We start from the raw sequence: 12737 nt of genomic DNA, 5'->3' as shown, positions 1-12737 counted from the left end.
AAGTTTTATTATGACTATGTAAGGCTCCGCTTTCCGGTGCGAGTTTGCCATTCTAGCACCTTGAGAAACCAATGACTATCGGTTTTTCGAACTATGTGCCAGCCCATTGCCACTTCAATCCGTTGAGCTATGTGCATACGACGATATCGTATGTCGGTAATTTTGCTTCTACTACGGATCTCCTCATTTATGACTTGATCACGTAAAGGAACTCCAAGTATAGCTCTCCCCGTCGATGATGATAAAGATAATAAAACTATTAAAATTTTAGATTATTTATTAATACTGAAAATGTATATTTTTTTAGTCGAGCCAACTCCAGATGTAAGAAACCCATGCGTACCATCTCCATGTGGTCCAAACGCAGAATGTCGGAATATCGGAAATACACCGTCGTGTTCTTGCCATATCAATTTTATCGGAAGTCCTCCGAACTGCCGACCAGAATGTAGTATTCACTCGGATTGCGCTAGTGACCGCGCTTGTATTAACTCCAAGTGCAAAGACCCTTGTCCAGGGTCGTGTGGTATTTTAGCTTCTTGCAGTGTTCTTAACCACATACCAATTTGCACTTGCATTGAAGGCTATATTGGGGATCCATTTACGAGCTGTAGGCTGCAACCCTTAGAAGGTATGATACCAAATTTTACTTTTATATGAAAATTATGACGCCAATGATAAATGTTTTTATTCTTTGCTATCTTAATGGTTTTATATTTACACAATTTTTTTTTTTTTTAGTGGAAGCTACCCTTGTTGATGCTTGTACAAACGTAAGATGCGGATCGAACGCTGAATGCATCAGTGGTCAGTGCCAATGTCTACCAGAGTATCATGGTGATCCATATTATAATTGTCGCCCTGAATGTGTATTTAGTACTGATTGCGATGAAAATAAAGCTTGTGTTCAACAAAAATGCGTTGATCCCTGTATTGACACCTGCGGCATTAACGCCGTTTGTCAAGTTATAAACCATATTCCTATGTGCACTTGCAATAATGGATTCAGCGGAAATGCATTTGTAGTTTGCAATCCTATCAGAGGTATGTGTACTTTTACTGACTTAACTATATATTTTGTTAAAGTAAAATAGAAAGCCAACAACTTACTTTTTTGTTTTTAGTTGCAGCTTCTGAACATCCTTGTAGTTCAGCGATATGTGGACCAAATAGCCAATGTCGAGAGATCAATAATCAAGCTGTATGTTCTTGTTTACCTTCTTACTTGGGAGTACCACCAGCTTGTCGACCAGAGTGTGTTGTTAGCGCGGAATGTCCGCAAAACCAAGCGTGTATGAACCAAAAATGTGTAAACCCTTGTATTGGATCATGTGGGCTAAGGGCGACGTGCGAAGTTATTAACCACAACCCAATCTGTGCGTGCCCAGACGGTTTATCGGGAGACCCCTTTGTAGAATGTTCAGTTATCCTAAGTAAGTTATTATTTTGAAATATCTTTTTAATATTCAAACATAAAGTAATCTAAATATTTTTTGAGTCGAGGACAGAAATAATACCTATAAAGAATAAACTAAGTATACTTAACAAGTTAATTGCAGAAGCATCTTACTCGTAAGATATGAGTAGGCAGTGTCATTATCCTACCCATCTGAATATTTTAATACCCTTACATTTCTAATTAAAATTTAATTTTAGGTTTGCCGCCAGAGACGATAAACCCTTGCCAACCCTCACCATGTGGACCTAATTCTATATGCCAAGAAATCAACGGAAACCCATCTTGTATTTGTATGCCAGATTTCAAGGGTCAACCACCGTATTGTAGACCAGAGTGTATAAGCAATAGTGAATGTTCACCTCACTTAGCTTGTATCAATCAAAAGTGTAAAGATCCGTGTATAAGCGCCTGTGGGACCAACGCTGAATGTAGGGTCGTTAGCCACTCGGCCATGTGCATCTGTCCTCAAGGGTATGAAGGCGATCCGTTTAATCAATGTATTATTAGAACAGCTGTTGAAATTTTGAGACCATGCACTCCTTCACCATGCGGATCGAACGCATTTTGCAAAGAACAGAATAAGGTGGGATCTTGCACTTGTAACGAAGGTTACTTCGGAAATCCTTATGAAGGTTGCCGCCCCGAATGTGTATCCGATTCTGATTGCCCAGGAAATAGAGCCTGTATCAACAATAAATGTCAGGATCCTTGTCCCGGAACGTGTGGAATAAATGCAGAGTGTATAACTGTTAACCATTCCCCTACATGTGTATGCTTATCAGGTCACACTGGGGACGCCTTCCGAAAATGCAGTGCTATACTTTGTAAGTACATTTGCTATTGTAATAAATACAGAAAATATGTACATCACTAACAGCGATAGCCAACAAAAATTTCTTGACAAAATAAATCATTACTATTTAATTAAACCAAAGCAAAGTGATTTTCTGTTACTTGTTTGTTTTAGATAAATTAGTTTTTTTATGTTTTTATAATTTTGTAAATTTTTAGTGCAAGGTGAACCTGTGAACGTTTGTTATCCCAGTCAATGTGGCCCCAATAGTCAATGCAGAGTCGTGAATGGCCAAGCAGCATGTAGTTGTTTGCCTAATTTCCTTGGAGAGCCTCCAGCCTGTAGGCCGGAATGCACTCTAAGCTCAGATTGCGCTTCAGATAGAGCATGTATAAATCAAAAATGCGTGAACCCTTGTCCTGGGCCATGTGGACAAAAAGCAGAATGTCGAGTACTCCATCATAATCCAATTTGTAGCTGTTTACCTGGGCATACGGGAGATCCGTTCACCAGATGCTTTGTTAGACCAGGTAAAAACATAAATATAATTTGTAAGTTAAATACGAACCATTGCACTCTAAACAGTTTTCTTTGAAGATGCGAATAATAATAATATTATATTCAGTTATAATTGATACTGAACAATATATTCATATTGAACAATATGTTATTAATATTATTATTTGTTTATCATCCAAATTCCTAACATTAACCATGTCGGAGGATTGCCAGCAAAACATAGGTACATTAAAAAAAATCTAATATTTCCCCAATTCTACATGACACCTTTTCTGTTTCTTTCTAATTTCTTTTCAAAAGATAGTTTTGTTTATTTGTATTCAGTGTACAGAAATGCGTCGCCATTCATTTACTGAAAGTCAATAATCTTAATAATATTTTAACAGTGCCATCGCCACAACTGGAAGACACTAGAGATCCTTGCGTACCAAGCCCATGCGGTCTCAATGCTCTATGCCGTAACATAGGTGGACAAGCTGCTTGTTCGTGCTCCCCAGGGTACTTTGGCAGTCCACCAACCTGTAAGCCAGAATGCACAACAAATCAAGACTGTATCAGTTCTCTAGCATGTACTAATGAAAAGTGTATTGATCCTTGTCCCGGTTCGTGTGGAAAAAATGCAAGGTGCTTTGTAATAAAACACATCGCAGTTTGCACTTGTCTTGATGGCTACAAAGGAGACCCATTTTCAGCTTGTGAGTTAGAACCTATACAAGGTACGATATATTCATTTTATACAGAACGTGTTTGAAAACGAATAATATAACAATGCTTCTTATATACCTAAACAAAACATACTTATTGCAGATGTTAAAATTGATCCATGTAATCCGTCTCCATGTGGGTCTAATACAGAATGTAATAATGGAGAATGTTCGTGTCTGCCTGAATATCATGGTGATCCTTACATAGGGTGCCGGCCAGAATGTACAGTTAGTTCGGATTGTGCACGAAATCAAATTTGTACTGGCAAAAAATGTATTAACCCGTGTCCAGAGATGTGTGGCTATAATGCTGTTTGTGAAGTTTTCAATCACGTACCGATGTGCAGTTGCCCACCGGGCTTTTCAGGCAACTCTTTTGTATCCTGTAATACCGTTCAAGGTTGGTATAGTAATTATTACATGAACAGTTTAAAGTTTAATAAATATGCCTATAATTGTTCACATATCGTGCCTGAAAAGTTAGATATCAAATAAAAATATACGACAGACACTAATCCGCTTTACAAATACTATCTATAATTTTTATTTTAGTAACGTTGCCAGCAAACCCGTGCAATCCATCTCCATGTGGACCCAACAGTCAATGCCGTGAAATAAATAATGTTGCAGTTTGTTCTTGTATACCAGGCTACATAGGAAATCCACCCACATGTAGGCAAGAATGTACCACAAGCTCTGAATGTCCATTAAATAAGGCTTGTAATAATTATAAATGCATAAACCCATGCAACGGAGCGTGTGGTGTAAACGCTTTGTGCGAAGTTGTAAGTCACAATCCTATTTGTTCGTGTGCAGTAGACCACACAGGAGATCCATTTAGTAGATGTATACCCAGGCGTAAGTATTTTATCATACTGCATAAAATAGATATTAAATTTTCTAAAATATTTAATATTTGTATACAATATTAATCACTGGCAATCTATTTTCTATTTCAGCCCTAGAAGTACCACCACAGATAAATCCATGTGTGCCTTCCCCTTGTGGACCGAACTCTGTTTGTCAATCCGCGAAGGATACACCTTCTTGCTCATGCAAGCCAGAATTTATTGGATCTCCGCCAAACTGTCGTCCTGAATGCACCAGTAATAGTGAATGCTCAAACAATTTAGCTTGCATAAATAGCAAATGTCAAGACCCATGCATTGGCGCTTGCGGTTCGCTGGCTCAATGTAGAGTCGTTAGTCACACTCCAAATTGTTTATGTCCTCAAGGATACATGGGTGACCCATTCGTATCTTGTCAAGTTCAAAATATTGCGGTCTATGAAAGACCAACACCATGCACGCCTTCGCCCTGTGGTAGCAACGCTATTTGCAAGGAACGTAATAATGTAGGATCTTGTACATGTAATACCGGATACTTCGGTAATCCGTACGAGGGATGTCGACCTGAATGTACTGTCAATACTGATTGTCCATCCAATAAAGTTTGTCAACGAAACAAATGCCAAGATCCTTGCCCTGGTACTTGTGGCACAAACGCAGTATGTCAAACAGTCAATCATGCACCGATATGTTCTTGCATTTCCGGTTATACTGGAAATCCATTCCAAAATTGTGCCTTAATAAAACAAGGTAAATCATCATTTTATCATAATTTATAAAACCTTCAATCAGCAATTTTATTGGTACCTATTAATATATTTATTGTTATTTTACAGAAGTTGATATACAAACTTCCCCGTGTATACCGTCGCCATGTGGACCAAATAGTGTTTGCAAAACACACAGTGAACAAGCGATATGTACTTGCATGCAAGAATATAGGGGTACTCCACCGAACTGTAGACCAGAATGTGTTATCAGCGCTGAGTGTCCTTCAGATAAGGCATGTGTTTCCCAAAAGTGTATCAACCCCTGTGTTGGACAATGCGGACAAAATTCCAAATGTTTGGTTATAAATCACAGTCCGATTTGCACATGTTTGGAGCATTTCACGGGCGATCCATTTAGCCGCTGCTATCCAATAACAGTATATGTTCCAGAAGAGCAGCCTAACCCTTGTCTGCCATCACCTTGCGGTCCATTTAGTGAATGTAGAGAATTCAACGGCGTTCCTTCCTGCACTTGTCAATCAAACTACATCGGTGCACCACCAAATTGTCGACCGGAATGTGTTATAAATTCTGAATGTCCTAGTAATTTGGCTTGTATCAACCAAAAATGTAAAGATCCTTGTCCGGGATCTTGTGGCATAAATGCTCAATGTATCGTCAAAAATCATACACCTGTCTGCACATGCTACGAAAATTATATAGGTGATGCATTTACCGAATGTAAACCTCAAGGTATGTTGTTTCGATTTTTATTTTTAGCCCATTATTCCGAATCAAAGTTTATAAATTAAATATATTATTTTCTATTCTTGCAGAAATAGTACATGATATTATTGATCCTTGTAATCCGTCTCCCTGTGGTATAAACGCAGAATGTAATGACGGGGTCTGTTCATGTCTGCCAGAATATAACGGTGATCCTTACTTCGAGTGTCGTCCTGAATGTACTTTAAGTTCAGACTGTGCGCAAAACAAAGCGTGTTACAAAAATAAGTGTGTTAATCCTTGCAATAGTGGTGTTTGTGCCCCTAATGCCATCTGTGAAGTAATTAATCATGTACCAATGTGCAGATGTCCGATAGAAATGACAGGAAATGCCTTTGTTTACTGTTCGCCACTAGAAGGTAATATTTGAGTACTTATACATACAACTTATTTTCTGGTTTTAAGTAATTTTTTGTTAGTGCACGTTATATGAAGAATACTAATTGAACGCTCTTTTAGAGGTAGTCTTATTAAATCAGTTTTTTCTATTTCAGTTGAAAAACCACAACCATGTCAACCAAACCCGTGCGGACCAAACAGTCAATGTCGTGATATAAATGGACAAGCCGTATGTTCGTGTTTAGTAGGTTATACAGGAAGTCCACCATCATGTAGACCAGAATGTATCGTTAGTACTGATTGTTTACCAGATGAGGCATGTTCTAATTTGAAATGTATCAAACCATGTCAGGGAGCTTGCGGCATTGGTGCAAAATGTCAAGTTATCAATCACAATCCAATTTGTTCTTGCCCAGCATCATACACAGGCAATCCTTTCACAAGATGTATTTTCCAAGAAACAAAACCAGAGCAAATCAATGCCTGTGTGCCATCACCTTGTGGACCTAACTCTATATGCCTAGAAAATTCAGGCACACCTACATGTTCGTGCCAACCCGGATATGTTAATTCACCACCACATTGTAAGCCAGAATGTATAAGTAATTCTGAATGTCCTACCCACCGTGCTTGTATTAATGAAAAATGTATTGATCCATGTGAAAGTTCATGCGGTCCCAATGCGGAATGCCACGTAATAAGTCATTCCCCTTCGTGTATATGTGCACCAGATCACACGGGTAATCCATTTATTGAATGTCACAAAATAGAAATAATACAGGAAGTGCTATCGCCTTGTCAGCCGTCTCCCTGTGGAGCTAATGCTTTATGCAAAGAATTCAATGGCGCTGGATCATGTACTTGCTTACCTGACTTTTTTGGAAATCCTTATGAAGGCTGCAGACCTGAGTGTCAAATTAATTCTGACTGCCCATCAAACAAAGCATGTTTGCAAAATAAATGTGAAGATCCTTGTCCTGGCGCTTGCGCGCCTAATGCTATTTGTCAAGTAGTAAATCATGCGCCTTTATGTTCGTGTACAGGAGGATTTACAGGAGATCCATTCCAATACTGTTTACCTAAACGTAAGTATTTCGTAAAATTAACTTATTAAATACACATACAATGTTTGTCTAAACGTATATATACGTGTTTTAAATATTTAATTATGTTATGAATCATCATTTCAAATTGCCGACAGAAACACTGGATACACCGGTAAATGTTTGTCAGCCATCTCCATGTGGTCCTAACAGCCGTTGTCAAGAAGTTAATAAACAAGCTGTTTGTTCATGCCAACCAAATTATATGGGCTCGCCTCCAAGTTGTCACCCAGAGTGTGTCATAAGTACAGAATGTAGAAGTGACAAAGCTTGTCTAAACCAAAGGTGTGTCGATCCATGTATCGATGTATGTGGGCTAAATGCCGAATGCAGAGTTATAAATCATAACCCCATCTGCAATTGCAAAAATCTTTACACCGGTGATCCGTTTACGAGATGTAATCCTTTGCCACGTAAGTTTTGAATTCAATTTTTTTTACTAAGTAGCCAAGTTAAGAATTCACGGCCTGACCTATTGTTCCTTGTTTATGTAAAATGAAATTCTGCGTGGAATGTAATGTTCGTATTTTGTTAACATTTTAGCACCAATAGCAAATGCAGTTTTGGAACCATACAAAAATCCTTGTGTTCCATCGCCTTGTGGACCTAATTCTATTTGTCAAGAAATTGGACAAATACCATCTTGCACATGCATGCCTACTTTTGTGGGTAGCCCACCCAACTGTAGGCCAGAATGTGTAGTCAATGCGGAATGTGTACCATCGCGAGCCTGTATTCAGCAGAAATGTCAAGATCCTTGTGAAGGTTCTTGCGGAATAGCGGCAATATGTTCCGTATCAAGGCACACACCTATTTGTACTTGTCCTGAGGGTTACACCGGAGATGCTTTTACTGTCTGTAACCCAAAACCTTTACCAGGTACGCAAAAATTTAACATATTATTTATGCAAAAATGTTAATATTTCATTGTGTTTTTCATTTCATTTTCATTTTATATGGCTTATCTGGATAAACAAATTAAATTTTTTATTTCATAGTTTAGATTAAACAATTCATCGAATATAATTATATTTAAAATTTAACTCCGAAACATAATATTCAAAGAATCTGTGATGTGGAGCATATCCAAATGCCACTATATTGTACTCGTTATTGCTCACTAGAAGCTATCCACGTAGTTGGAGATAAAAAGGGGAATATTGCCTCTCAAGAAGTAACTAAATAAATTGAAAATACTGTTATTTTCAACGTACTTTGCTTAATTTTTAACAACAAGACATAAATTATGGTGCTGTTTATTATAAGTTTTACGTTGTTACAGAATTAGATACCATTGACAATTGTAATCCATCACCCTGCGGTGCTAATGCTATTTGTAACGACGGGGTGTGCTTATGCATAAAAGAACACCAAGGAGATCCATACATTGGATGCCGACCAGAGTGTGTTCTAAGCACCGATTGCCCTAAAAACAAGGCCTGTCTACAAAATAAATGTATGGATCCATGCCCCGGTGCATGTTCTGCATCTGCTGTCTGCAGTGTTATAAACCACATCCCCATGTGCAGTTGTCCTCAAGGAATGACTGGTAATGCATTCTATGGCTGTGAAACTATAAGAGGTTAGTTTTAAATTCAATATTATCGTTAAAATTCTCTGTGAACACCAGTTATCGCAACCAAGCTCATATTATATCTAGTAGAATTATTTGATTCTCTGAGAATGTTTATTTTAACATAGCCAAGATATTATTGAATGAAACCTTTAATAATATGTGTCAGTCAGTCAGTCATCTTTTTATTTTATATATTTAGAGTGGCCGTTTCTTTTCAACGTAATAATAACATGATCGTATTCTAAAACACGAAATTTGTTTTAGTTCCATTAATAAGCATCCCATGTGCACCGTCTCCCTGTGGACCGAATAGCCAGTGCCGAGAAATTAATGGACAAGCGGTGTGCACATGCACTCCCGGGTATATTGGAAGTCCACCTCTATGTCGACCTGAATGTGTAGTCAGCTCAGACTGTCTACAAAACAAAGCGTGTAGTAACCAGAAATGTATAGACCCATGCAAAGGGTCATGTGGTGTAGACGCAAAATGCGTAGTTGTCAAACATAATCCAATATGCACCTGCCCACCTAAATATACCGGAGATCCATTTATTAGATGTTTACAATTCAGTAAGTACAGTACAACCATTGAATAAAATTATTATTTATTATAATTTCTTAAAAATCGTTTCGTGTATTCGCTGCGTATACCAGCTGATGCTGATGATTTACATTATCAGCACCCCGAAAACTTTCAGAAATTACACCCAAACAGATTTCTTCAAAAAAAATCGGATAGTTCGTTATGAAAATGAACGTCATTTCTTGTAATCATCAACCCGAAAAACCTCAGCAATGACATCCATATCGGTTTCTTTCATTTATCTGAAGACTTTTTGCTACGTTGTAAAACCGGCGGTCTACGCCGCCGTTTAAAGTCTCCCGTGCGCGTAGTAATTGGTAGCCATGACAGCCATCGATGTTGCAAAGCCGCTGGCATAGGCCACCGGCTTCACGATTTTTCGAGGTTCGATTCTCTCGAGGATTCATTTACCAAAGATATTTCAGAGAGTTTTGCCTTCTTCTAACTTTGATAAGCAATTTTCACTTCAATAAATAATTTGCTCACTAGTAATACTACAGATCATTGTCCATTTTGTAAAAAACTATGCAACATTTACCTGCTTGCAACGTTATTAAGTATTGTCAAATTAATGAAGATTTTCCCCTAACAGGTCCGGTAGAAACAGATACTACGCCTTGTACACCATCGCCATGTGGTGCTAACGCTCTGTGTCGAGAAGTAGATGGTGCTCCATCGTGTGCTTGTATGCCGAATTATTTCGGTTCCCCACCATATTGTAGGCCGGAATGTTCTAGCAATGCCGAGTGTCCAGTCAGTCAAGCTTGTATCAATCAAAAATGTAGAGACCCATGCATTAGTGCCTGTGGTCAAAATGCAAATTGTAAAGTAATCAGTCATTCTCCAATATGTTTCTGCGACACTGGATACGAAGGTGATCCATTTTCAAGTTGTCAAACTCCAGTTGCAATAGCTGAACATACATCCCCATGCGTTCCATCACCCTGCGGTGCAAATGCAATATGTAAAGAACACAATTCAGCGGGATCTTGTAGTTGCTTACCAGATTATATTGGAAATCCATATGAAGGATGCCGTCCTGAATGTACAGTAAACACAGATTGCACACCAGACAAGAGTTGCATACGAAACAAATGTCAAGATCCTTGTCCTGGTACATGTGGATCAATGGCTACATGTAATACTGTTAATCATTTACCGGTCTGCACTTGTTCCCCTGGTTACACTGGAGACCCATACCGCAAATGCGACCTGCTAAGAGGTATTTGAACTAATTAAATTATACATATATAATACCTACGTATTCTATGCATAGTTACATTTGATAACCTTTCGATAATGTTTATTTCCAGAAATAAGTCAAGAACCTGTTACTCCATGCATTCCAAATCCTTGTGGACCAAACAGCATATGTCATCCGGCTAATGGACAAAGCGCATGTTCATGTATGCCTAATTACATAGGATCTCCACCTGGCTGTCGGCCCGAATGCACAGTCAGCTCAGAATGTCCAATCAACAAAGCCTGCATTAATCTTAAGTGTGAAGATCCATGCCCTGGCCATTGTGGAACTAATACCGATTGTAAAGTATTTACTCACAGTCCTATTTGTTCATGTAAGTCAGGTTACACTGGCGATCCATTTACCAGATGCTACAAACAACGTAAGTTAAAATACTTTCTTTTAACTATAAAGTATATAATTTTTGTCTTCTATTTTTGTTAATTGCTCATTTTATCTACTTTCGTTTTAGCGGCAATTCAGTTTATTCCTGAAGTACAGAGGAATCCCTGTATTCCTAATCCTTGCGGTGAAAACGCAATATGTAGAGATGTTAATGGATCACCATCGTGTTCTTGTATGCCGGAATTCCAAGGACTCCCACCGAATTGTAGACCGGAATGTGCCATCAACCAAGATTGTATATCGAATTTGGCATGTATAAATATGAAATGTCGCGATCCGTGTCCGGGTAGCTGCGGTCGAAATGCAATTTGCACAGTATTTAGTCATTATCCAGCATGCAGTTGTACACCGGGTTATACTGGTGATCCTTTCACAAACTGTTATGTGATTCCCATTCGAGGTAAATATTAGAACGAGGAAAAACAAATTAATATTCTTATTATTCATATCTTGTTGATTCTAAAATTTCTTACGTTTTTTTACTAGATGAGACATTACAAGACCCGTGTAATCCATCACCGTGCGGATTTAATTCGGAATGTAATAATGGTATATGCACATGTATGAATGAATACTACGGCGATCCATATAAAGGATGTAAACCGGAATGCATAATAAATATGGATTGCCCGACGGACAAAGTATGCTCAAGAAATAAATGTGTCAATCCTTGTCCTGGAGCATGTGCTGCAACAGCTGAATGTAATGTTTACAATCATATTCCTATGTGCACGTGCCCTCAAGGAATGACCGGAAATGCTTTCAGAGAATGTTACAAATTCGAAAGTAAGGAAATCAGATTTTTTATGTTCTATTTGTTTTATGCATGTTACTAGTTATTATATAACTTATTTATTAAATTGTTACAGTTACGCAAGTTCTACCATGTAACCCTAGTCCATGCGGACCTAATAGCCAGTGTCGAGCTATCAATAACCAAGCAGTATGCTCTTGTTTGCCAACATATATTGGCAATCCACCCTCCTGCCGACCAGAATGCACTATTAGTGCTGAATGCCCATTAGATCAAGCTTGCAATAACCAAAAATGTATAAATCCCTGCAAAGGCAGCTGTGGATACAATGCAAGATGTGAAGTAGTCAACCACAACCCTATTTGTTCGTGTCCTGCACAGTTTACTGGAGATCCATTTACAAGCTGCAACCCAATCGGTTAGTGTACATTACACGCATTATATATTTATGTATCAATTAGAATAATACCTGCATGATTAAATAACATGATGTATGTATGGTCTTTACAGTTGCAGTACCTCTAGTACCTGTCGATCCATGCACACCATCTCCTTGCGGTCCATATTCTGTATGCAGGGTGATCGGCGAATCACCATCGTGCTCTTGCCAGACTGATTATATGGGATCCCCACCTAATTGTCACCCTGAATGTATTAGTAATTCTGAGTGCCCGAGCAACCAGGCCTGCATCAACCAGAAATGTAAAGATCCTTGCCCTGGAAGTTGTGGATACAATGCGGATTGTAAAATTATCAGTCATGCATTAATATGTGCGTGTCCTTATGCTCAAACCGGTGATCCACTCGTTTCTTGTAGTCCCATCAAAGGTAAGAAATATCACTTGTTTGTTTTATTTTTCATTACATTCAAAGTCAGAAAATACGTTAAGTGGCATTATGTCGCTTAATCTAACT

General features: G+C 38.4%; 1 protein-coding gene across 9 annotated transcripts in view; it reads left to right on the top strand.

Annotated features, from left to right (window-relative positions):
* LOC123880900 overlaps positions 1 to 12737 on the top strand; it is a 114959-nt gene that overhangs the window by 75155 nt on the left and 27067 nt on the right. For all 9 annotated transcript variants that reach the window (XM_045929287.1, XM_045929285.1, XM_045929291.1 and 6 more), the window contains 22 exons: positions 308 to 631; positions 742 to 1044; positions 1125 to 1433; positions 1657 to 2283; positions 2471 to 2782; positions 3158 to 3487; positions 3579 to 3875; positions 4028 to 4333; positions 4435 to 5073; positions 5160 to 5786; positions 5870 to 6178; positions 6314 to 7243; positions 7360 to 7674; positions 7805 to 8140; positions 8544 to 8843; positions 9102 to 9407; positions 10013 to 10642; positions 10734 to 11045; positions 11136 to 11468; positions 11555 to 11854; positions 11938 to 12240; positions 12333 to 12650. In XM_045929287.1, the coding sequence (XP_045785243.1) occupies positions 308 to 631; positions 742 to 1044; positions 1125 to 1433; positions 1657 to 2283; positions 2471 to 2782; positions 3158 to 3487; positions 3579 to 3875; positions 4028 to 4333; positions 4435 to 5073; positions 5160 to 5786; positions 5870 to 6178; positions 6314 to 7243; positions 7360 to 7674; positions 7805 to 8140; positions 8544 to 8843; positions 9102 to 9407; positions 10013 to 10642; positions 10734 to 11045; positions 11136 to 11468; positions 11555 to 11854; positions 11938 to 12240; positions 12333 to 12650 (8766 nt within the window). The remainder of the gene's footprint in view (positions 1 to 307; positions 632 to 741; positions 1045 to 1124; positions 1434 to 1656; positions 2284 to 2470; positions 2783 to 3157; positions 3488 to 3578; positions 3876 to 4027; positions 4334 to 4434; positions 5074 to 5159; positions 5787 to 5869; positions 6179 to 6313; positions 7244 to 7359; positions 7675 to 7804; positions 8141 to 8543; positions 8844 to 9101; positions 9408 to 10012; positions 10643 to 10733; positions 11046 to 11135; positions 11469 to 11554; positions 11855 to 11937; positions 12241 to 12332; positions 12651 to 12737) is intronic.

Source organism: Maniola jurtina, chromosome 3 (genome assembly GCF_905333055.1).
Source record: "Maniola jurtina chromosome 3, ilManJurt1.1, whole genome shotgun sequence".
Taxonomy (NCBI): domain Eukaryota; kingdom Metazoa; phylum Arthropoda; class Insecta; order Lepidoptera; family Nymphalidae; genus Maniola; species Maniola jurtina.
This window is presented reverse-complemented; position numbering and strand designations above follow the sequence as displayed.